This window comes from Cydia splendana, chromosome 13 (assembly GCF_910591565.1).
Source record: "Cydia splendana chromosome 13, ilCydSple1.2, whole genome shotgun sequence".
NCBI lineage: Eukaryota > Metazoa > Arthropoda > Insecta > Lepidoptera > Tortricidae > Cydia > Cydia splendana.
In genome coordinates, this window is record NC_085972.1 from 15,368,894 (window position 1) to 15,390,966 (window position 22,073).

Here is a 22,073-nt window from a genome sequence, read left to right on the forward strand (position 1 = left end):
TCATCTGTTTCAACCAACCATTTTTTACGTAGTTTATCATATACAGCAAAAGCTTGCCTGTGTTTTTTTAATTCCCGTTTTAGTTCATCACTTATGCGAACAGTTAACAGGGAATACACCTTTGGGTAGGTATAGCCGGCTTCTAATATTACATATTTCCACAGTTCTCTGATTTCAATTATAGCATTAATTGCCTTATTGTTTTTTATGTGGTTGCCCAGATACTTGGGGTTAAACGCAGGCACATAACATTGGTCGGAACTCTCGGAAGATGTATCACTTGTATCTTCGAGTTCTTGTACAGTCCTCTGTTCGGATAGAGATGATTCGATTTCATTTAGTATAAGTCCTAAATTGTTGACGTCAAATCTTTCAAAACTCATATTGCTTTATGCTGAAATAACAAAAAAAAAACACTTAAAAGTGGCTAAGCTAAAGAATAATGAAATGACGTAGGCACGTGATCTAGGTACAACTGCAACACATATACATATGCAAAATAAGGTGTAACTGCCTACTGGGAAACTTAATCTAATCTAACGTGGAAACCGAGTACTTTTTAAAGACATCGAATATCTTGTGAGAATTTTATATTCAAAGGCGTCATAATACTCATAATTAAAGATACATTGCTTACATCCTAAGCTCCGAATACAACTTTAAAGATGTAGTGGGATGATGTAGTGTAGAGCCAGTAAGTAGAAACCTCGTATACGATCTTTAAAAATCTGTGTGTCTTATATTTAGTTTAAATCGTAATGTCCTCTTAAAATTTACAAATATAAGTAAGTACCTACTTACATAGGTACATTAACAAAGTCGAAGAAAGTTCTCGATGTCTTACACAACTCACTGTAGCAATATAGGGATAGAACTGCTTAATCACAATTCACAGTTCCGGACTATATTTGATAGGTATGGAATGAACTACCATTATTACAATGTAGTAGATATACATTACAAATAGCAGTATTGCTTTCCAAGAAACTTAAGATAAACAATGCTTTATTCTCTCTTTCAGCTGAATGGTAATAGAAAAGGACAAGCCAAGCAAAAATAGTTTTTGGTGCTTTAATAACAACCAAAATTAATTGATACATTGACACAACTCTAATATATTACTGGCTTCCGACAAGTTGCAAAGGCAAAATAAATGCATGTGGAATAAAATTATTGATGGGGAAATGTTGCTAAATCTGGGAAGGTAGGTGAAACATTATTTGCACACCTTTGTAACTCGGGTATTCCCATGTTTTGGGTTAAACTATCTTTACACGATACAATAGTATTTCGTTAAAATTGCAGTATTCTTTTGTAAGACTATTATTTCATTAGCTGATTGAATTTTACATTTCTATTAATTATTATAATATGACTTTACTTAATATAACGAAAAGTGTTGCATTATAATATTTATTATTCAATAGTCTGATGGTGTGATGCAACCTTGGATGAAATTAAAAAAAAAACGGACTGTCAAAACAACGAGGGATAACCTATAAAATATTAGGCTCGATTCCTTATGTTTTGTTAATAAGTTTAGAAAAATCTGCACAAAACCTAATAATGGGTGACGGAGAAGAAGCCGAAGTCCGCGAAGAGTATGCGTATTTAGACCGGGGTGGGTTTTCGTCGGAAAAATTCAAAATAGAGCTTCGAGGACTACCAAAGTTTTACGGTATAGCGGTAAGTGAAACTTTACTTTCGTAATTGGTTAATTTTCTTGTTAAATACATTACTTTCTTATTTTACAGCTTTTGTGTACTAATTACTAGTATTATGTAGCTTATACATATAATATTATACTTAAGTTTTAAAAAATTACTCTCACTGTTGGCAATCTAGCTGACGAGTTTTTCTTAGGCATGTTTTTCTTCTAACACAATTTTCTATCTAATGTCTCAAAGCAATAACTTGCTCAGGTATAGCAGAGGTACAAGGACAGAAGAAAATTAGCTAGAAAAAAATAATAAGGTATTTAATTAAACGTGTAATATACACATCGTCATCCTGGGCTTGGGCTGTGATCCTGTGTATCTGGCGCAAAGGATTTCATTGGCTATACAGCATGTAAATGTTACTAATGTGAACGGAACTTTTGGACTGTATGTGATTCCCGACAATCCTTTTTAAATGTAATATGTGTAATGACAACACCTGTTGACATTGCAGAAAAAATAACAAAAAAACTGTGTAAAACAATTTCAGGAACTGAAAAAGCTAATGAACCAGAAACTGTCACTGAACACAAGCAAGATAAAGCGACCCAAGAATGGGAGCCACTGGTTGTTTGCCTGCTTTCAGAATGATGAGGATCGGAACAAGGCTATTGAGGCATTGAATGGCTATTCATGGAAAGGTAAATTATCCACTTAATAGGTTACCATCAAACTAACTAACTTTGTCTACAGGGGCAGCTTTGCCCAAAAAGACATTTCTAAAAAAATTCATTTATCCAAATATTGCGTAAGATCACTCTTTACCGTGCATTGCACAAATTATTAATTATGAAATGCATTTTATTCATACATTTTACAGGTAAAACACTAATAGCAGAGGCAGCAAAACCAGCTCCAGATCCACTGGTTAGAAAGAGAAAGCAAGAAGAAGAAGGAGCTGGCCCCGACAAGAAAAGGAAGGAAGATGTCAGTCAGGAGCAGAGGATCAAAGACGCCACTACTCCTTATTGGAATATGCCCTATGAAGAACAGGTTAGTATTTAACTGAAGTGGAACGCCTACTGACATAAATTAATAATTTTAATAAAATTTCCGCTACATAAAGGTTGTCTGGTTGAGATCGTTTTATTCCGTTAAGACCGCCTGTTGTTTACCTCTACTTGAGTTGCTGTTATCATTGTATTATTTTGTAGTACCTACATAAATTATAAAAAACCGCTAAGTGTGTGTCAGACCTCAAATAGTGGGTGGTAAAGATGCTATACATTACGTCCTTTCGAAGTTTTTTGGAAAAACCTTATTAATGACTTAAGAAACTACTATTATTAGGGTTCCGTACCCAAAGGGTAAAACGGGACCCTATTACTAAGACTCCGCCGTCCGTCCGTCCGTCCGTCCGTCCGTCCGTCCGTCCGTCCGTCCGTCCGTCCGTCCGTCCGTCCGTCCGTCCGTCCGTCCGTCCGTCCGTCTGTCCGTCTACTACCCGTGTGTCAACAAATACTAAAAAGTACGGAACCCTCGGTGGGCGAGTCCGACTCGCACTTGTCCGGTTTTTATTCTTTTAAACTAAAGTAGCGGCTCACCAACCAATATTCCAAATTTCATCAAAATATATCTGGTTAAAAGGGTAAACAACATTGTTATTCTGGCCGTGTCTCTGTATGTGACAAACTTTTAAGAGTTTTAAGGAATATGTTGTGTCGTAACAGGTGTCCCGACATGTTCCTTTTTCTAATTTCGATGGTTCTTAATAGGCTTTCCTTTAACTCTATTCAAGTTATCGTAATAAAGTTGTATACATTTTCAGCTAAAATTAAAAGAGAAAGAAATAAAACACCTGCTTATGAAATTTGACAATGAGAGATGGAGGTTGGACAGTGATAACCGCGGGGCTCTCGAAGCGAAGCGCAAAGTTTACAACGGGCTCGGCTTTGAACTGAGGCCAATAGAGAGGTCCCCTGTCACGGAAGGATATAGGTAAACCTTTTAATATTCGTTATTAGTACGTTTTCACATTGTCCAATAGAATGTATTTTTGAAGGTAGAATTGCGGCAGCTTGGAGTTCCCAGACCAAGGAAAAGAATGTTTGCGTCACTTTGAGGTTCCTTCAACTAGTGATTTGTTGACCAATATCCGAAAAGTTTGCCGACCCATATTATATCCAATAAAATTTTAATGGGATAAACTGCCTATTTATATTTATTTATTAATTAAGTTAATTTGTTGTTCAAAAGAAATTGCTAATGCAAAAATAAAAGGACTTGATGCCATAGGGATAGGGCACTCTGTAGAATCTGTTTTTCTCCAAGGGTCATCCGACATCCAATGTTGGATCGGACGTAGTGAAAACTCTCAGCGTTGCTGTTAGTATAATGACTAATTCTAGTTTTAAGCACCATGTAGACGGTTCAAGAACTAGCATGCAATATTCGACATGCTAGTTCTTGAACCGTCTAAATGGGGCTTCAATGTGTAGATTCTAATTTCGCCCCGCAGGAACAAATGCGAGTTCACAGTGGGCATAGACGAGGAGACCAATCTGCCCACGGTTGGGTTCCGGTTGGGCAGCTACGCGACAGGCACTGTAGCTGTCGGCCCCATACAGTCGCTCATACATATCTCGGACAAAACGAAAAAGGCAGTTTTGGTGAGTCATTCTTTGTAAATGCACTTTTAATTGATATTTGTAAACCGTGTTGCAAAGACATGTACGTAACTTTACGTAAGTCAAGGAACCCACGTAGCGGCGTGGCACTGCTGCACCGCGCGGAACGGCGGAGGCGCGGCGTGAAATTTTGTATCACGGTGTAGGTAATCCGCCTACCGCACCGCACCGCGCGGAACCCATCGCTACTCCTAACTGCAGCGGATGTTAAGTTGATGATATACTAAGGGCCGGTTGCACCAAACGCAGTTGACGGACTGACTAACGTCACTCAGCAGTGGACTATGAGATTTCCCATACAATAAAAGTTAGCTAACTCTTTAACGGTGACAGACGGTTTGGTGCAACCGACCCGAAGGTTACGTGAGAATGGTCGGGAGAGGCTAACTGTACGACTGGATTTAAAGCCTCACCGTCAGTAATATATGATCACGCGCCATTTCATTGGAACGATTTTTGTCATACTATACTGAACTGTACTAAACTACACTGGACTACTATACTGCAGCTGGGCGGAGCTGGAGGCCGCGCTGAACCGCGAAAAATGTAAATCCCTTCTGAGAGCCCTATGTCCCTGATGAGGGATAACAGGATATCACCATCATCATCATACTGAACTGTCACCATACGAATGAGAATGACAGCTCCTTCTTGACAATGATCATATATTACTGGTCAGGTCAGGCTTTACTTAATACCTAGCTCCCTAAGCCACGAACGCTAGCATAAGCAAACGTGTCCCCACAGATGTAAGTTTCACAGTGGGCATAGACGAGGAGACCAATCTGCCCACAATTGGGTTCCGGCTGGGCAGCTACGCGACGGGCACTGTAGCTGTTCAGATATTAGGGATAGTTTTATTTATGATTGTGAAAGTTGTCCGTATGTACTTATACCTACTTAAATAAACACACTCATTTAAACCTAAAACATGGAACATATTTCGATTAGTTGAAATTAACCACAGTCGAAATGGCCCCCCTGCACCTTATAAAAATGATATGACTGTATGTATTCCCTTGTATTTAAACTCGCTTTTATTCGACAGATCTTCCAAGAGTACGTGCGCAAGTCTGAACTTCAACCATTTTCGCCCGCGGACTATTCAGGCCACTGGCGTTACCTCACCGTTCGCCACTCCATGTCCACTGGGGACCTAATGCTCATAGTAGCGTTGCATCCGCAGGTATGAACATTTTGAACCTTATGTCTGGGGCACAAGATTCAATATATGATCTACTGGTATCCGCAAACCAGACTGACGACCGGGATCGTAAAACTTCTCATTCATACTTACATAGTCGCAGCAGGAGCGAAAGGGATGGTAACATGATCTCGGTCGTCAGTTTGGTTTCCGGGTAGTATATTGGATCTTATATCTGGGGCACAAGGTTCAATATTCGGTGTCTCTCTCCTCCATGTCCAAAGGCGACCTAATATTTTTCGTAGCGTTACATCCACAGGTATACCTACATTTAACCAAAATTTTATGTGAAGAGCAAAAGGTTCAAGGTATTAGGGTTAATTTTATTCATGTGTGTGGAAGGTGACCTTAAGTACTTATATCCTACATAAAGAATCTTTTTTATTTTATTTATTTTAACAAAAGTATTAATACACAATTACCATGATATATGGTTTCGCCAAACTGCTTGACAGTTTGTAGCCGAAATACAGCACTCTTTACTTAAAAAAACTATAACTTATATCTATTACATTAAGGTCTAATTTGGGTATTCGCCAGGGTAAGCACCTATGACATTGATAGAATAATGGCTCGTCGACGGGTAAGTCTCGGTGGCTCAGTTCGTAGACCGAAGGACTAGTATCTCTATCTCAAAGTCTCGAGCTTAAGTCTCGCCAGAGGCGTCGAATATTTATTTCAAAAATTGTTATTACGATGGTACAATAAGCTGCAGAGATAACTGACCCCCTTGCATTCAAGTTTCTATGCAAGGGGGTGAGTTATCTCTACATAATTAATATATGTTTTTAGGAGCTGGCATGCGAACAGAAGGAGAAGATACAAAAAGAACTAGTGGAGCATTTCAGTTCGGATGAATCAGCAGCTTGCGGGATCAAGTCGCTGTACATTGACTACATTACGAAAAGGTATACAATACAATATTCTTATCCAGAGTTGGGCAAAAATTAACTTGAATAAGAATAAGAATAAAAACAGAAATTTTATTCTTATTCAAATCGATTTGAATTATAATTATTCTTGCACTAGTTATTTTAGAATAAAATTAAGGTAATTAAATCATGTGACTCTTATTTTAAATGCGGAATAAAAAACAGAATAATTATTCTAGAAGTGGGCCTATTCTAACTAAGGTTTTATTCAATTAAAATGTTATTTAGAATTAAGTTAATTTTTGTAGTACAATCGGTTATATTTTGTAAGTTGATTTTCACCCTTCTATTTAAAAGTCGGATTGATTTGATATTTGTTACTATAGTTTAGGTATAGTACACATTGAAGAGTTCCGCTATACACTATCTAGTTCTATCATCCGATCAGGGTGCTTAGCCAACATACTAAACGTTGACCCTCCGTAGAGTTGCGCATAGTCTCTCTCTATCACTCTTACATATTAGTGCGATAGAGAGACAGATAGCGTTTCATTGTCGTAGCGCAAACGTTTGGCATGTTGGCTACGCTCCCAATGTGCCTAGCCAAGATGCCAATTTTTGTTTTTATTTTAATAACCGAATCATTAGGTAAATTTAGCTGTTCTGGGGGCCTAGCCAACATGCCAATCGCTTGCGCTCCAACAACGAAGCGCTTTCTGTCTCTATCACTCTTACATATTAGTGCGATAGAGAGACAAAGATAGCGTTTCGTTGACGTAGCGCAAACGTTTGGCGTGTTGGCTACGCTCCCAATGTGCTAGCCAAGATGCCAATTTTTGTTTTTAATTTAATAACCAAATCATTAGGACAATTTAGCTGTTTTTAGCGCTTTCTGTCTCTATCACTCTTACATATTAGTGCGATAGAGAGACAGAGATAGCGTTTCGTTGTCGTAGCGCAAACGATTGGCATATTGGCTACGCACCCAAGGTGCCTAGCCTAGATGACAATTTTTGTTTTTAATTTAATAACCAGATCATTGAGTAAATTTAGCTGTTCTGGGGGCCTAGCCAAGATGCCAATCGCTTGTGCTCCTACAACGCAGCACTTTCTGTCTCTATCACTCTTACATATTAGTGCGATAGAGAGACAGAGATACAGTTTCGTTCTCGTAGCGCAAACGATTGGGATATTGGCTACGCACCCAAGGTGCCTAGCCAAGATGCCAATTTTTGTTTTTAATTTAATAACCAAATCATTAGGACAATTTAGTTGTTTTTAGCGCTTTCTTTCTCTATCACTCTTACATATTAGTGCGATAGAGAGACAAAGATAGCGTTTCGTTGTCGTAGCGCGAACGTTTGGCATGTTGGCTACGCTCCCAATGTGCCTAGCCAAGATGCCAATTTTTGTTTTTAATTTAATAACCAAATCATTAGGACAATTTAGCTGTTTTTAGCGCTTTCTGTCTCTATCACTCTTACATATTAGTGCGATAGAGAGACAGAGATAGCGTTTCGTTGTCGTAGCGCAAACGATTGGCATATTGGCTACGCACCCAAGGTGCCTAGCCTACATGACAATTTTTGTTTTTAATTTAATAACCAAATTATTGAGTAAATTTAGCTGTTCTGGGGGCCTAGCCAAGATGCCAATCGCTTGTGCTCCGACAACGCAGCACTTTCTGTCTCTATCACTCTTACATATTAGGGGCTGTCCATAAATTACGTCATCGATTTTTGACGATTTTCGACCCCCCTCCCCCTAAAATCATCCAAAATTCATGCTTCGAATGACCCCGTTTCTACCATCATTCGACACCCCCCCCCCCCCTAATTTGAAATGACGTAATTTATGAATAGCCCCTTAGTGCGATAGAGAGACAAAGATAGCGTTTCGTTGTCGTAGCGCAAACGTTTGGCATGTTGGATATTACGCTCCCAATGTGCCTAGCCAAGATGACAATTTTTGTTTTTAATTTAATAACCAAATCTTTGGTTACAATTTAGCTGTTCTGGGGGCCTAGCCATTATGCCAATCGTTTGCGCTCCGACAACGAAGCGCTCTCTCTGTCTCTCTATCGCACTAATAAATAAGCGCTTTGTTGTTGGAGCGCAAGCGATTGGCATGTTGGCTAGGCCCCCAGAACAGCTAAATTTACCTAATGATTTGGTTATTAAAATAAAAACAAAAATTGGCATCTTGGCTAGGCACATTGTGAGCGTAGCCAACATGCCAAACGTTCGCGCTACGACAATGAAACGCTATCTTTGTCTCTCTATCGCACTAATATGTAAGAGTGATAGAGAAAGAAAGCGCTTCGTTGTTGGAGCCCAAGCGATTGGCATGTTGGCTAGGCCCCCAGAACAGCTTAATTTACCTAATGATTTGGTTATAAAAATAAAAACAAAAATTGGCATCTTGGCTAGGCACATTGGGAGCGTAGCCAACACGCCAAACGTTTGCGCTACGACAAGGAAACGCTATCTTTGTCTCTCTATCGTACTAATATGTAAGAGTGATAGAGACAGAAAGCGCTTCGTGGTTGGAGCGCAAGCGATTGGCATGTTGGCTAGGCCCCCAGAACAGCTAAATTTACCTATTGATTCGGTTATTAAAATAAAAACAGAAATTGGCATCTTGGCTAGGCACATTGGGAGCGTAGCCAACATGCCAAACGTTTGCGCTACGACAACGAAACGCTATCTTTGTCTTTCTATCGCACTAATATGTAAGAGTGATAGAGACAGAAAACGCTTCGTTGTTGGAGCGCAAGCGATTGGCATATTGGCTAGGCCTCCAGAACAACTAAATTTACCTAATGATTTGGTTATTAAAATAAAAACAAAAATTGTCATCTTGGCTAGGCACCTTGGGTTCGTAGCCAATATGCCAATCGTTTGCGCTACGTCAACGGAACGCTACCTCCGTCTCTCTATCGCACTAATATGTAAGAGTGATAGAGACAAAGCGCTTAGACCAGCTAAATTGAACCTAATGATTTGGTTAGTAAATTAAAAATAATACGGTTACTGAAACTATGCGTTATGCGACAGTCAATTTGTAAGATTTTATTCCATAAAATAGGTATAAATTAGACAAGAGACTAACTACTATTACATCTACCTAACTATACGTAATTAGTACGTATACGGTACCTGGACTACATTTTTATTCGTGGAATATTATTTCGATTAAAAATCATGATTATATTTATTTGATTAAGAATAAGTTATTCTCACTCAATTTTTTCTCATACGAATTATTCCCGACCAAAATTATTTGAATATTTTTGACGGGAATAAAATCGAGATGATTTTATTCCTACGAATTCTTATTCAAATAATGATTTTATTCTTGAATGCCCAACACTGTTCTTTTCATCACACTCGCTCAGTAAATGTGGAATTGCACGCAGGTTTAGCGGGAGTTATAGAAAAAGCGTTCTCCCTAGGGAGTTATGAAGTTTCTAGTGCCAAAATTAACAGTTTTTTGTCTTTATACTTAATTTTTGTATCGCAAGTGTGATGAAAAACATTGTGTGTAACTCGGGGCGTAATAATATTGCAAACTCGAGTCTATAAATCGCTCCGGCAAGCCGCCGCGATTTAACTTACTCTCGTTTGCAATATTCAACTTACGCCCCATGTTGCACAATGTACTATTTCACATCACCTATTCGAAAAAGGGCTTTTTCTTCCCTGCTAGGAGGGATCAAAGTGGCACTTTTATTCCCTGCTAGGCTAGGAGGGATCAAACTTGTATATTTCTGTTCTAGGACACGATTTTTTCTTTCTTGCATACTATTTTTTTTTTGACAAATAATACATATTTTGAAACATAACAATTTCCTCATAGTTGATGTGAAAAGCAGTATGTGTCACACGGTCTCAAAATTATTTCGTCTTGGGCGTTAACACTTGAATCCCTCATTACGCTCAGGATTCTACTTTAGAATCCCTCACTCGATATTAATATTATATTTCATGAAATCATGACTGAATGAATATGTTTAATTGTCTATTAGACATTATATACAGGGTGGCTAAAAAACAAGTGCATTCCCGTTGCCAATGAGGTTTACTGAGCAACTTATACTCTTACCTCGTAATCCCAAAACCTCCCTGGCAACGAGAATGCACTTATTTTTTAGGCATCCTGTATAAATATATGTTTAATTTGCTTAGGCGAGTGGGTGAGGAGGCAAGCAAACCGCTACACCTGTGGGGCGACACGCACATAGTGGACACTATCCTCGGCAGGCAGTTCAGGATATCCCCTGAAGCATTCTTCCAGGTAATAACGTTTGTATGTCTTATTATTTTATTATACTACCTATTTAACATGTATAAAGAACACCTGCGGCGGTAGCACGGTCGCATTTTTATCGCTTGTCACCATGCCTGTCACGTTCTAACAAGTATGTAAGTGCGAAAGTGACGGCCATAGTGACAGGCGATAAAAATGGAACCATGCTGCGCCCGCAGTACATATTTTTTGCCAATAGTAGTAGTCTATAAAACAATACAGTCATTCGACGAAGCCGTCTAGACAGGGCAATCTTTCGGGGTGCGAGGGGCGAGGGGTAGGTCGCGCGCACCCGAGCTGCATACATCGCCATTGTTAGTAGCTTGGTACTACTAACAGGGCTAGCGTGTCGTATTTGTAATGTTTGTAATTTTTGGGCAGTTGTGTAAAAGTCTGTGACAACCCTACTGTGTTCTTGTGCGGGCATTTACGCAAACATCAAAGGCGTCGGACCACTGTTACTTTTTACACTGTGATAATAGCGTCAAGTAATAAATACGTATTACAACCAGATAAACACAGCGGGTGCAGAGATACTGTACCAGAGCGCCATCGACATGAGCCAAGTGGACGGTGGGTCCACTGTCGTCGACATATGCTGTGGCACCGGCACCATCGGACTTTGCTTCGCTAAGGTAAGGAGTAAGGATAACACAGGTCTTAAACAACGTACATACATTTCATAAATAACATTAAAAAAAAAACCGGTCAAGTGCGAGTGGGATTCGCACACGAAGGGTTCCGTACCATTATCTATAAAAACGGTCACCCATCCAAGTACTGACCCCGCCCGACGTTGCTTAACTTCGGTCAAAAATCACGTTTGTTGTATGGGAGCCCCGCTTAAATCTTTATTTTATTCTGTTTTTAGTATTTGTTGTTATAGCGGCAATAGAAATACATCATCTGTGAAAATTTCAACTGTCTAGCTATCACGGTTCGTGAGATACAGTCTGGTGACAGACAGACGGACGGACGGACGGACAGCGGAGTCTTAGTAATAGAGTCCCGTTTTACCCTTTGGGTACGGAGCCCTAAAAACGGAACTTACAGAACCGATTTTACGAACAGTATAAATTTTTTTCGCTCTATCCATTAGAAAAACTTATATCACAATAGGGAATATTACGCGAAACTCTGCGTAGCGGGCGCCACTACCACAATCCATCACAATCTGGGGGTCTACCGCGAAACAAGAAAATTGAAATTTCGTTATCTAACCTCTCTATCACTCTTGCATGTTCGAGCGATAAAGAGGCAGATAACTAAATTTCGATTTTCGCGTTTCCCCGTAGGCCCTTGTTAACAAACCGCCTTGATGCATCAATGTCATGTTTTATTGTCTGTGAAAACTTGTCAAAAAACAGTTTAAGGCACAGTATGTATAAGTTACTCTATGATTTACTAGAGGAGCTAGTGCTGCACTCTGGCGGCAGAACATTGCAGTAATACCCCTTATTAATTACTAGCTTTTGCCTGCGACTTTGTCTGCGTGAATTTAGTCCCAGCGTCGTTTAGAGTAAGTACTACGCCTGGATGGCTGGATAAAATCTAATGGCAATTCGAGTATAGTATGCTTAATGCTTACACCAATTAACAGGCAATTCATTAATTTTCTCATTTCCACCCCCCTTTTTACCCTCTCTAGGGATGACTTCCGATATAAAAATCCTATGTCCTTCCCCGGGACTTAAACTATCTCTATATCAAATTTAAACTAAATTCGTTCAGCGGTTTAAGCGTGACGAGGTAACAGACAGACAGACACACTTTCGCATTTATAATATTATATATTATAGTATGGATATGGATTTCAGCACTGCGGCCAAGTGCTAGGCGTGGAGCTAATCCCAGAGGCGGTGCGCGACGCCCGCGCCAACGCGAGCGCCAACGGCATCGACAACTGCCAGTTCTTCGCCGGCCGCGCCGAGGACACGCTGCCCTCCGTGCTGGCGCGCGCCGCCCCTGGTCACGTCATCGCCATCGTCGACCCCCCGAGAGCTGGATTACGTTCGTATACCATGTTAATGTAGACCTTATTTCCTTGCCATGAGGCCCATAAGAATTAGGAATTGGGAATATTACGCGAAACTCTGCGTAGGGGGCGCCACTACCATAACCAGTCACAATCTAAGGGTCTACCGCAAATGAGAGAGTCGACATTTTGATATCTCTCTATTAATTACTCTTGCGTATTCGAGCGATAGCTGAGTTTTGATTTTCGCGTTTCCCGGTAGGCCCTTTGTAAACAAACCGCCTTGATGTATCAATGCTCTATCAATGTTATATTTTATTGTCTGTGAAAACTTGTCAAAAAACAGTTTAAGGCACAGTATGTATAACTTACTCTATGGTTTACGATGGGTGCTAGTGCTGCACTCTGGCGGCAGAACATTGCAGTAATACCCCCTTTTGCTGCATAAGATTTGCGAATTGTTTCTTTTTTATATCACTTATCTTTTACATTTATGTATTTATCTTTAAACTTAAAAACGCATTCACCATCCACAGACATGCGAGCCGTAACCCAACTGCGCAACACAAAATCAGTCAAGCGTCTGGTATACATATCGTGCAGCCCGGCCTCGGCCGCCAAGAACTTCATAGATCTGTCCCGGCCTTCGTCGAAGACGCTCCGAGGAGCGCCCTTCCTGCCCGTCCGCGCCGTGCCTGTGGACATGTTCCCGCACACTAAACATGTTGAGCTGGCCGTCTTGTTCGAGAGAGAACAGGTACAGTCACCATCAGATATATTTGAGCGGCCGAGGTGCTCAAAAATATCTGCACACGCACATTGATGTCTAGAAAATAAAGGCGTGGTCGAAAACTTCCCTGTTGCTTTAACCTTTTCGACGACGTGTCAAACACAAAAGCTGTCACTCGAACGCCACGTCACCGAAGTGGCAAAACTGAAATTGAACTTTATGCATATGTACGTAGGTCTATGTTGCTCTGTGGTCTGTGACCGATTAATCCGTCTTTGGGGTTGGACCTGCGGTGTGGATATATCGGTCATTGGCGTCCAAAAGATTTAATATGTTGGTCAAGCAGATCTTGTCAGTAGAAAAAGGCGGCAAATTTGAAAATTGTAGGCGTGAAGGAATATCGTCTCATAGAAAATTTGAATTTCGCGCCTTTTTCTACTGACAAGATTTGCTTGACCATCTATACATCCTTTTAATTTTAAGTTTCTTTCTAATAACGTTAGATTCCCATTTTCAAGCTCGTACCTGAAACATTTTTAAATAAAAACTACTTTTTGCCTAAAACCACAGAATAAATAATAGTACTAGGTACAGAAGACTCACTCTCTAACAAAACGCATCTGTTACGATCAGCACAGATATGGCCGCTAGGTGGCGACAGCACCACGCGCGGCTTATGGCAAACCCCAAAATTGGGGCCGAACGGATGTACTGTTAGCTACCTGTAGCATAGCGACGAAATCGCGGAGTGAGCCACGCCTGCTAAAACCACGAATATTATAATAACTAAAATTTTAACTAGATTTCATGATTACAGGTACAAAAATAATTCAAGAATATTATTACGAGTGTAAATTTATGTTAAGTTGTTACAAATATATTTATTTATGATTTTGCAAAATTGAGGATACAAATAACAAATTAAATTACAACTAAAATTGTATACAAGTAAACCGCTCCCTGCCGTTCGTGGTGCGAAGGTGCCTTGCTGGATTATTGACAGCCTTTGCACCAGGTAAAAAAGTTAAAATATCAAAGTTAAAATATTTATACAAATATAATTTGTTAATGCAATGATTATTATTCATACAAAACATTGAATTCTAAAAAACTAAAACTAAAGTTGTATAATAAATACTTGTCAAGAATAAAAACTCACTCTCATTAACAAAGAATATAATACTCACTAGGAGAAGAACGATAACTCCATACAAAAAAATGTCCCTTTCAAAAGTTCGTTTATACTACTAGCGCTCTGGTAGGATACCATTGTAATTAGAATTGACAACCCGTTTAGCCTAGCGGGTATTGGCAGTAATCCTGTTCAGGAAGCTAATGGTCCTGGGTTCGAATCCCGGAGAGGGAATTTCTTTTTGTATTTTTTCTTTTTTGTTGGGGTCAGGTTTTTAAGAGCCCATCAACGTGCACACTAGCGCCACTGCTAAATAATCGTGATTATTTAAATTTAGCGACAGGTATTTCAAAAAGGGGGCCGCTACTGACTGTATTGTGTATTTAAGTACCTTTTGAATACACCAAACTAGTTTTTATGTTGCTGGATTAGTCGATCTATGAGCTCAAAACAAAAACGGCCGTTTTAACTTTGGACGCGTAGATTGACGAATCCAGTAACATAAAAACTAGTTTGATGTATTCAAAAGGTACTTAAATACACAATACAGTCCGTAGCGGCCCCCTTTTTTAAATACCTGTCATTAAATTTAAATAATCACGATTATTTAGCAGCGGCGCTAGTGTGCACGTTGATGGGCTCTTAAATTAGCATATCACAAAAAAATAAAAAAATACGTTAAAAGGTAATGATTAGGTACTATATTTAGAAATTCGTCAAATATTCGGCAACAAAAAAGTATATTAAGATATAAATATTTTCATTCCTATTAGGATTACTGTATATATGTTAGGAGCAATACATATGAATACATACATTGATATGGCAAATGGTTACAAGTTGTTATTACATCTATCCGGTTATCGGACATTTTCTGCTTCACAGCTCCGCGCAGCGTTCTTGTTCACCGGTATCCCGGTAGTCTGGATATGCGGCAGATACGTGCCCTTTGAGCTTTTTCCAAGAAATCATATGACGGCCCAGGATTATATTGTTATCTCACGCTCAAGCCATCTGCTGATTCACTCTCTAAAACAAAACAGTCACAAATTAAACAATATAATCTAACTGCCTAATTACTAACGTCGCTAATTGCTACCGGGTCTAAATTTACCAGCTTAAACAATGTGAGGTTTTACATCTATGATACATTTTGATTAAAATTTCGGACGCGATATAGCGTCCGCGGGACTTACGGGGATAGTAAGATTAAATTATTATATTTGAATTTGGCAATTAGTACGCTCATTTTTATTTAAAGATTAATATATTTATGTATTTCTTACCTTGAAATTATCGCGGTTTCTGGTTTACTACAACGGGTTAATTTTAACTAAGTCTGTGCGAAGACGCATTTAGATATGTTGCTCGTAGGTACATATGAATCGTTTTTATTTTTAAAATTAATAGGTAAATAAATATATTTCAAGTGAATAAATCGTTTTATATGAAAACTGATATTTTTGCGTTAAATGACTTTAATGACAGCATTGACATTACAGACTTTTGTCTTGCCTATGTTCTTACCGGCCAGACCCAAATCTAGGCCTATCAAAGAGGCCTATTGACAAAGATTTTTTTTAATTTTATCATGGAGGGTAGAGGCACGTCTACCCTTCATAGATTTTATGAACATAGACAAAGACAAACTAAAATAGATAATAATTTACATATGACTTCAACTACTTCATAAAATACAAATCAAAATATATTTGATAAAATAATTGGATTTGTTCCTAGAAATCGTATAGACGAAGCCAGTTCTAGCAATGTTGCTGTAGTAAAATATTTTTATGGTAATTACTGGCAATCCTCCTCTAGGAACGGAGCACACATGTACAATTATGAAGGGTCACGTCATTCCAAGGAAGTCAATAGGCCTTGCTCATTAACCTCAGTCGTAAGACGCACCATACAAAATTTACCAATATTTTTATTTGAACCTTGTTCTATTCTATACCTAAATTGTACATTGTAAATATTGTAATGCACATTGGGTCTTACGAGGTTAAATCAGAAGTACTAGTACTGTCTTAACATTTGATGCGGTACCAGTAAACCACATACTGGTGCGGTACCACATAATGATAACCGAGTAACTTTGATTTTAACGTTTTTTTCCAGTGGTTATAAATATAGTGACGACACTGGAAATTGTTTTTACCTTCACTTAACAACTCTTGTTTTTACCATGGTGCAATAAATAATTGATTGATTATTGTATTACATAATCGTATATCAAAATAATGGATATATCTGATTTATTAAACTTAGCCAAAATTATATATAAAATTTAACAAACAAATTGGAAAACAATAGTACATTTAGTTAAGTACAGTCGTCACCAGATATATCAGAACGGCCGAGGTGCTCATTATCTAAGCACGGTCTAGTTCCTTGACAATATAGGCTTGTTAATATATTTGTGAGCACCTTGACCGATCCGATATAAATATCTGATATCGACTGTACCAGTCAACTTTCCATTTTCCAATCAAAGCAATCTAAATAGAAACCATGTGTTACTTTAATTTATTAATGTGATATAAACGAACTCATAAGTATTTATGTACCACGTAATAATTGACAGCAGAAGTAACAACGCAGAAAAACACTTTGTAGACTTCAAATAAGCTTTTTATATTTTATTCCAACAGGTTCCTGAAGACCAACAAGAAAAATTGGAAATAAAAGAAGACAAAGAATGTGTTGCACACGAAGAGACCAAACAAGAAGAAGCTGACGAACAAAAGGAAACGGATAAAGGAATGGAAGTTGATGATAAAGTAGAAATAAAGGAAACAGAAGCTACTGAAGTGAACTGAAAGGGAAATAATTAAATAAACTATGCAGATGGAAAGGTCGAATGAAATAAATAAGTTAATGAAAATGTTTTGATGGAACAGAAGTGAATGCTTTGAAAATCAATTTAAAAATAACTCTTTAAATGCGAACTTAAACGGTAGACCGTTTAATGTGAATATAAGGTCCGTTTAAATGCACCCCTTTGACAGTTGCCAACCCCATTATAACTTTCGAGTTTCGGAATTTCCCGGTAGGCTTCCGGTATACGACAGAGATCAAGATTGTTATTTTTATTTGTTGACCAAAATGGTTAAGTACTCGTATAAAATGTAAAGATGTTACAAGCTCGTAATAAATATTTAATTACATCCATGAGTTGCTTAATTATCTCTCTGATGGAGAATGGAAGGTAGTTTTTCATATTTGATTAGTGCCGGCTGAATAGTATAGTATGATTAGTATGTTATTAAATAATCGTATAAGTACCTATTAGAAAAGATTCGTTCTTTCTTCGAATCTGAAAGCTAGTCAGTGTACTCCGTACAGTGCGGTTGCTCTGACTATTAAAATTTGCCGTTTGACAAAACATGGAACCGTACAGTGCTATCTACTTCACCTATCAAACTGAGCACGAGACACTATTCCTTAGACTTTAAATATCTTATAATAATCAAAGAATATTAGGTATACTAAGGTTAGGTTTGTTATTCATTGTCTGCGTTAAAAAAAAACTATATTACCTAATTTATATACCTCCTATTGTTATTACGTATTTTTCTAACATTCTTAAACCAAACAATTATAATTAAAAACCAACAAACCACAGCACAACCACAATAATAGGCAGTACGAACCACTCCGCTTATTATTGTAATACCGTGTATTACAGGTGTGAGGTAAGACGAAGGCGACTTTTGATGACTTCTAAGCTCCTCATCAGTCAATCTCGTTTCCATAAGTTTTCTGAGGCTGTCTCTCACCGGCGAGTAGTACACGAGTGACTCTTTGTGTCGCGACATGGCCACCACCAGGTGCCTTGCCGACTCGCACTGTGTCTCGCGTGAGTTGCGTGACATTTTCACTATAACTACTCGCGCTGCTTCCTTGCCCTGGTACTCGTGCACTGTCGACACGTCGTACCCAGCCTCCTTCATTTGTTTCTTCTCAGCCTGCTTAAAAACCAGATATTTTGTACCTTCCGAGTTTGGAATATCTTTAAGCGATGTAAAATTTTTACACTTCAAACTTCGCATAATATTTGATGCTGAATACACGCTGCCGTCGTAGTCACATCTTTTAGACAGGATGGCCATTACGTCGACAGGACACCTGTAAGAAACGTTTAAGTTTTCGGTAGGCTTGAAGAATATGGAAGACCTGTCGTATAGCAATGTTACGTCACTCCTGTTAATATATCCGAGCTGGTTGGGGTCGCCCAGCAAGTATAAATTTCGGCAGCGGCTGAAGAGGCACACGAGGAATAGTTTCCCGGGGTGCTCCATGAGCGCCTCGTCCACCCACACGTCGGAATACCTCTCTCGCTTGTTTATTAAGTATGAGTCGATCGTCCTGTACGACCGACTGTAATTAGATTGCGGAACATTATTCTTTTCGGCCATACGCTTGCGTATATCTTCAGCTGCCTCTTTACCGGACGTGAGCACCAGACTGCCCGGATTATGGTTCTTGATAATGTAACTTGTCTTCCCACAGCCAGGCACGCCGACAATCAGCCTAATACTCGGCACTACGAATTCATGAAAATATGCCACACAAGTGGTAGTTTCTGTCAGCAAGTTCGGTTCTTGCATCATTCTTGTAAATTTCCCCACAAGCAGAAACCTCCAGCCGTCTTTCTCTTTTTTAGCTATTGAAAAATCTATGAAGTCTTTTCCGTCGTAACAAAATTGATATGGTGGTTCGCTTGGAACGACGAGCCACTCTCCTGTTATTTTATCGTACACGGCAAAACTCTCACTGTGCTTCTGGCACATCACCTTTTCCTGATCAATTAATGGATATTTCAGTAGAGAATACATGTGCGAATAGTTATGAAAAGCGTTATTTACGACATATTCCCATAATGCTCTAATTTCTATGATAGAATCTATTATTGCTGCCTTACTAATGTTGATTTGTTCCAATTGTTCCAAATACTCGGGCATAAATTCAGGTTTTGCGTATATTTTCTTTTCGCCCCGCAATATGACCACTTTTCCTGCGCATTTAATATATGTATGGGCCATTGTGGCAGTAGTAGGTATCTTTGACCTTTACGTATAAGATACTGAATTAATAAAGTACTTAATGTGAATTAAAACAACTTTTTAGAAGAAACTTCAGACATTTATTTTGCAGTGAAGATCCTGGAACAACAATAACATGGCAATATTATAATTTGGGGCTAATTTTGGTACTTAAATATGGCACTTATATGGATAGAATAGAACACAGTGTCTCCTATTCTCTGTATGTATTGTAGATGTAGCTTCACATTCACATTATGGGGGACATAAATATGGGCGGAGGCCCTAATGCTGATCACAATAATTAACCCCATTCGCTTTCAATAGTAGGTAGAACGAAATTATTATTGTTTGTGACTTCATAACTCCGTCATTTTTCGACCGATTTTGTAAATTATTTTTTTGATTGAAAGTAGTTACTTATAGGTAGGTAGATAGGTACTTACATGCATATTGCCCCTGCCTTGTCTTTACCTATACCAACTAGATGTGTTTACACACGAAAATTTAAATAAGTTTAAACTCAAGGGAACAAATGATAACTACTGTCTCCGGAGCACTGAGCTTAATAATTTTTAAGAAAAAAAAAACCGACTTCTTTTCTTCGGGCCGGTGAAAGATTATTGTAGATGGACGGAGGAAGAGACATAGTGTACTATGTAGAAAAGGAAGTAAAACCACCCACTTTTCTAGTAGCATTTCGCTTCTATAAGGGTCGTAGTTCTAGCCTAACCTAACCCACTTCTCTGATAGCAGTTCGGTTCTGTGAGGATCGCAGTTCGAACCTAATCAAACCCACTTTCCAAGTAGCATTTCGTTTCTGTAAAGCTCGCAGTTCTAACCTAACCTAACCCTTGTTCGGTTCTGTGAAGATCGCAGTTCAAACCAAACCTAACCCACTTAAATAACGGCGCATGCGGTGCGGTGTGTACGGGGGTTTCAGCGGGAGGGGCTAGTAAGATTGGCATCATCATACTATATACCTACATTTTATGGTAGGTAATTATAGTGTTTTATTTAGTTAAGGTATCATAGTGGTTTTCCGGGTCCGAGTCCGGGTCCGGGTCCGAGTCCAGGTCCGAGTCCGGGTCCGAGTCCAGGTCCGAGTCCGGGTCCAAGTCCGGGTCCGAGTCCGGGTCCGAACCGGATCCGGGTATGAGTCTGGTTCTGGGTCCGAGTCCGGGTCACAGTCCAAGTCAAAATCGAAATTCGTAATCACCAAACGTGTACTATGCGTCGTTGAAGAGTTCTGTTCTGGTCATCACCAGCAGTTCCACTTCGCATCAAATGCGACAGTTTTTAATGTAAATGCTTGATTTTATGATGAAAATACATAAAAATCTATACGTATGCCTTTAATATTTGAGGAGTTCTCTCGATTCCTTATCCATGGATTCCATCATCAGAACTCGAGCTTGACAGAAATGTGGCTTAAAAACTTAACTTAACAAACATAAAAAAAATATATATAAAATATAAAAAACATACAACCAAATTGATAACCTCCTTCTTTGAGATTTGGAAGTCGGTTAAAAACAGACTGATCGCCGAACCGCACAGCACAGACTCGAGCGGCTAGCCGCAGACGCACGGAATTTTCATTCGGTTTGTTTGCTTTAGGCACGTTACTAAATGATAGTGCTCATGACAAACCAACACAATGTAGGAGCCTATACTGTGCCAAATAACAAAAGAGAGTTGGTAACTAATAACAGTTTTTGATAGATACTTACCTACCTACCTATTTTAAGACGAATTAAAATTTAATAGGTATAATAACTATACCTACCTACTCTCATAAAACTGGAATCGATTAACCTTGAAGTTAGCATAAATTTACATTTGCAAAAAAAATGTTTATAAGTAGGTACCTAGGTATAATAGACACGTCACTAAATCACTACATAGCATATATGTGACGTTCCACGGGAAAAGGTACCTTATGAGGGTTTCTAGTTTCGGAGATATTAAATGTTTTGTAAAGAGGTGAAAAAATGCTAAATTTTTTTTTATTGTGTGATCTGAAACCTTAATGCGTAACGTTTGTTTACCTGTTTTTATTTTTGTTATAAGTTAGTTATAAGCCTAGTAATGTCGTCTCAGAGTTTAGTAGAAAAGGTACCTTATGGAAAAAAGATTGAAAATTCCCAAAACAACTAGTCAATACGGGAAAAGAAGTTTGGTAGAGAACTGTATTAGCATTCTGCAAAACTAATTTGATAATTTCAGTTCTGGTTGGGGCGCCTCGCAAATATTATAACCGTACATTGACCGACATCACAAATCCAAGTAGACTGCTGTTATACCAAAGTTACTCTCGTCAAGTCTTTCTTAACTAGAATGATCTTCATTTGGTTTGGTCGCATGCAGTAAATCAGCCATTGGTTTGCTGAAAAATGCCAATACCCGACGCATTACCTTATGGAATATCTGAGGTCATTGAACCTCAATGCCGC

At 38.8% G+C, this 22,073-nt stretch overlaps 1 protein-coding gene across 1 annotated transcript; it reads left to right on the plus strand.

Annotated features, from left to right (window-relative positions):
- Positions 1 to 1,465: 1,465 nt before the first annotated feature.
- Positions 1,466 to 17,739, plus strand: LOC134796165 (tRNA (uracil-5-)-methyltransferase homolog A). The gene is made up of 12 exons (XM_063768141.1): positions 1,466 to 1,686; positions 2,209 to 2,359; positions 2,539 to 2,711; positions 3,487 to 3,656; positions 4,177 to 4,327; positions 5,394 to 5,531; positions 6,342 to 6,457; positions 10,609 to 10,717; positions 11,242 to 11,364; positions 12,547 to 12,739; positions 13,241 to 13,461; positions 17,224 to 17,739. The coding sequence occupies exons 1-12, from the start codon at positions 1,567 to 1,569 to the stop codon at positions 17,389 to 17,391; spliced, it is 1,833 nt and encodes a 610-aa protein (XP_063624211.1). The 5' UTR covers positions 1,466 to 1,566; the 3' UTR covers positions 17,392 to 17,739.
- Positions 17,740 to 22,073: the final 4,334 nt, after the last annotated feature.